Raw genomic sequence first — 3,949 nt, forward strand, 5'->3', positions numbered from 1 at the left:
ATCCTAAGGTAGGATAAAAATCACTCTGCCTGGAAGCCAGAGGTAGGACCCATACCCGGAGGCAGGGACCCAGGCCCGGGGGTAGGAACCCGGAACCTGGGGGCAGGAACCCGGAACCTGGAGGCAGGAACCCGGAAGCTGGAGTAATCTCTTCATGGAATATTTTTCCCCAACAGGTACGCTGACTAGAGCTCCTTTGATCGTGTGGAAAGTGGCCAAACAATCGCCATTGAACTCAAATTTTGTCTCCTTCTAGAGCAGTCGAGTGAGTGGTCTTGCAATTTTGGAGAAGTCATGGATGAACCTTCTGTAGAAACCAGCATGTCCGAGGAAACTCCTGATTCCTTTGACAGAGTTTGGAGGCTGTAAACTCATCATCACATCTATCTTTGCTTTGTCCACTTCGATCCCCTTTTCTGATATTTTGTGACCAAGAACAATTTCATCACGCACCATGAACTGACACTTCTCCCAATTCAGCACGAGATGCTTTTCTTCACACCGGTGAAGTACCCTGCACAAGTTTGACAAGCCGACAGAAAAGGAGTTCGCATAGACGCTAAAGTCATCCATGAAAACTTCCATTATGTCCTCAATTAGGTCACTGAAAATAGACATCATGCAACGCTGGAATGTCGCAGGAGCGTTGCACAGCCCAAACGGCATTCTCCTGTAGGCAAAAGTTCCATAGGGACACGTGAAAGTCGTCTTCTCCATCTAAAAAGCAGTAATATGGGTGGTTAGCCAACTTCTCAAGCATTTGATCAGCCAACTTCTCAAGCATTTGATCAATGAATGGAAGCGGGAAGTGATCCTTTTGTGTAGCCGTATTTAATTTTCGAAAATCAATGCACATACGGTGACCGGTTACTATCCTGGTAGGTATCAATTCATTCTTTTCATTAGCAACCACAGTGATCCTCCCTTTCTTAGGAACTACATGAACAAGACTAACCCACTTGCTATCAGAAATTGCATACATTACACCAGCTTCTAGAAGTTTCATTATCTCTTTCTTAACAACATCTTTTAGATTTGGATTTAACCGCCTCTGATGTTCTAAAGAAGTCATCGATTCATCTTCTAGATGTATTCTATGCATGCACAAATCAGGTGAAATACCAGGAATATCTTCTAATGAATACCCTATTGCTTACGGTATTTTCTCAATTCACACAAGAGTTTTGCAGTTTTCACATTGTTGAGCTCATAGTTCACAATGACAGGATATGTGGAATTAGGTCCAAGAAACGCATACCTAAGTCCCGCAGGAAGGGACTTTAATTCGATCTTTGGAGCCTTGAGTTCGCTCCAGGAATCATCTAGCAGGCTGGCCATTTTGTTCCCTTGTTTAGGAGCAGTCGCTCCTTCTGGTGGAATCTGATTGCTCGTCTCCCCCAGACTTAGGAAAGCGACCATCTTCTCAATGCTTGTACACGAATCTAGCATCTTTTCGTACCCATCAGCATCAACGTTGCATGTGTTCTGCTCAGACTCGGCTCGTATTAGGACCACTTCCAAAGGATCATCCGCTAGGATTTCTTCAATCATCCCTTGTTAAGGGGTCAAGGCGGAGTTCTCGTCGTCAATCGTGAAGTTCTGACAATCTAGCATAGGTCGTTTGAGCAACTCGTCCATCTCAAACTTCATCACAATATCTCCTAGCTGGAGATCGATTCTCCCATTGCGCACATCAATGATTGCACCAGCTGTGCATAGGAAAGGTCGGCCTAGAATGAGAGGGTCTTTCGGTTCATCTTCGAGCTCCAGAACTACGAAATCCGCCAGAACAGTGGTGTTGCCAATTTGAACTTGTAGGTCTTCGAGAACACCTACTGGCAACTTGACTGATCTGTCTGAGAACACCAACGAAATCCTGGTTGGCTTGAAGTTGGTTAGTCTCATACGTTTTGCAACTGAGTAGGGCATGAGATTCACACTGGAACCTAAATCACATAAAGAATAGGCAACACTGTTTTTCCAATCTGAACCGAGAGCACAAATTTTCCAGGATCTTCCAATTTCCTGACTGTTCTGTTTTGAAGGACTGCACTGCATTCTTTTGAGACCATCATGATATCGCTGTCTGCAGAGGTCTTCCCAGAGATCATTCCCTTCACAAGACTGCGCATTGAAGGAATCATCTGGATTGCGTCCATGAGAGATAGCTTGACATTCAACTCCTCTAGCATCTTCTTGCACTTCATCTCTTCGCAATCCTTGTGTGACTTCTTAGATGGGACTGGGTAGGGAACTTTTGGATTGTAGACGCGAGTAGGAACAGGCTGCTCTTGCGTCATAAGAGCTACGGGTTCTATGACAGTTGGCTGTTCTGCGTCTTGTTCGTCGTCGAGGACATCCTCAAGTGGAGGTTGTTCTCCCTCTTTATGTTTTCCCTTCTCTTGAGCAGTGAGCTTTTTGGAGACAGGATCTGGGAGATGTCTTCCACTTCTCAATTTGACTGCGTTACAGTTCTTGGGATTCTTGTATGTTTTCCCAGGGAGTGTTCCATGTTGCCTTTTGATTGTTTCAGCAGTTTGAGCAATCTGAACATCCATCTTCCTTATGTGGCTTGCTACAGCATCATATTTGTTATTCATTCGAGTGTTGATCTCGTTGGTAACCTGGTTCAGTGCTTTTCCTTGAATCTGCTGACCCTGCAAAAGTTGTTGCATCATTCCCTTCAGTTCATCTGGCGGACCGCTCGCGGTTGCTGGAGCAGCTTGCGGATTGTTCTGCTTGTTCCGAAACTGGTTCTGAGCTTGGCTGAAGATGAACATCTTTCCATTCTGATTCTGATTCTGAGGGTATGGCTTCTGATATCCAGGGTTTTGGAACTGATTTCCCTGAGACCTGTCGTTGGGGTTGTTTAGATTGGTCTTGTATGAGAACAGATGCTGGTTGTTCCTCACATTAGGGTTTGGATGGTAGTTCTTGAACTGCAAACCCTGATTTTTGACGTAACTGACCTCTTGCTGGTTTTCTTCTAATGTCTTGGTCTCTGCTGTAGCATCAGTAGCACCTGGTTCCATGGTGGCTTCTTCCATTACATAGATCTGGCTCTGATTGTTCTTGAGTAGCTGATCAACCTTGGCGGCGAGGTCATCAATCTTTTTAGTGTCCATGTTGTGCACCTTCTTAGAACGGCCAGTCTCCTCGTTTTTTTTGGATGAACTAGCTGCCATGTTCTCTATTAGCGCGTGAGCTCCTTCAGTGGTTTGGGTCATGAAGTCTCCATTGCTCGCTGCATTCAGAGCATTGCGGAACTCCCAATCCACACCATCGTAGAAGATTCCTAGGACATGGTCATCGTCAAATCCGTGATGAGGACACTCTCTGAGGGTATAATTGAACCGCTCCCACGCTTCATTAAACGGTTCGTTAGCGAGCTGCTTGAAAGAAGAGATCTTGTTCCTTAGGGCAGCCGTTTTTGCTTTCGTGTGGAAGTGACCCAAGAAAGCTGCTCTAACCTGTTCCCAAGTAGTTAGGGAACCTGTAGGTAATGACTTAAGCCATCGTGAAGCCTTGTCCGCTAGAGAGAATGGAAACAACATGCATTTGATGAAGTCGGGTGGGACGCCGTTTGCACGAGTGAAACTGCAATTCTCTTCGAAAGCTTCGATGTGTTCCATTGGTATCTCAGCTGACAGTCCATGGAACATCTTTCTCTGCACTAGATTGATCATGCCGGGTTTGATCTCAAGATCCGCCCTTTGACATGGCGGTGGAGCAATAGCAGAGCGCGTAGCAGGGATGTTACGCGGTAAATTCCTCTTACCGATTGGAGCAAGTGGTTCATGTTGTGCAGCTTGTTGAGCAAGCCAGCTGTGGTGCTGCAATCGTTTGCTGCATCTGTTGCATCTGTTGCTGCATCTGTTGCATAGAAGCAGCGATTTGTTATGGAGTGCCGAAGTTGTCCATTGTGGTGGTATTCGGCCTTTGTTGACGG

At 45.8% G+C, this 3,949-nt stretch overlaps 1 protein-coding gene and 1 non-coding gene across 2 annotated transcripts; one reads left to right on the forward strand and one right to left on the reverse strand.

Annotated features, from left to right (window-relative positions):
- Window positions 1-252: 252 nt before the first annotated feature.
- Window positions 253-1,551, reverse strand: LOC111210748. Its single transcript, XM_022711315.1, has 3 exons — window positions 1,178-1,551; window positions 872-1,094; window positions 253-717 (listed from the first exon to the last, which is right to left on the reverse strand). The coding sequence occupies exons 1-3, from the start codon at window positions 1,549-1,551 to the stop codon at window positions 253-255; spliced, it is 1,062 nt and encodes a 353-aa protein (XP_022567036.1).
- Window positions 1,552-3,315: 1,764 nt separating this feature from the next.
- On the forward strand, window positions 3,316-3,422 carry LOC125590909. Its single transcript, XR_007326911.1, has one exon. It is a non-coding gene; the product is annotated as a small nucleolar RNA R71 (small nucleolar RNA).
- The last annotated feature ends 527 nt before the right edge of the window (window positions 3,423-3,949 follow it).

The sequence above is a fragment of the Brassica napus genome, chromosome C7 (assembly GCF_020379485.1).
Source record: "Brassica napus cultivar Da-Ae chromosome C7, Da-Ae, whole genome shotgun sequence".
Taxonomy (NCBI): domain Eukaryota; kingdom Viridiplantae; phylum Streptophyta; class Magnoliopsida; order Brassicales; family Brassicaceae; genus Brassica; species Brassica napus.

Bases quoted from the DNA above. Each gene is read 5' to 3' on its own strand.
- LOC111210748 (XM_022711315.1), bottom strand. From the start codon at position 1,551: ATGATTGAAGAAATCCTAGCGGATGATCCTTTGGAAGTGGTCCTAATA. The intron at 1,095-1,177 runs GTGTGAATTGAG...GTGCATGCATAG, and splicing joins GTGAAAACTGCAAAACTCTT to AATACATCTAGAAGATGAAT. The intron at 718-871 runs GTAACCGGTCAC...ACTGCTTTTTAG, and splicing joins AATTGATACCTACCAGGATA to ATGGAGAAGACGACTTTCAC.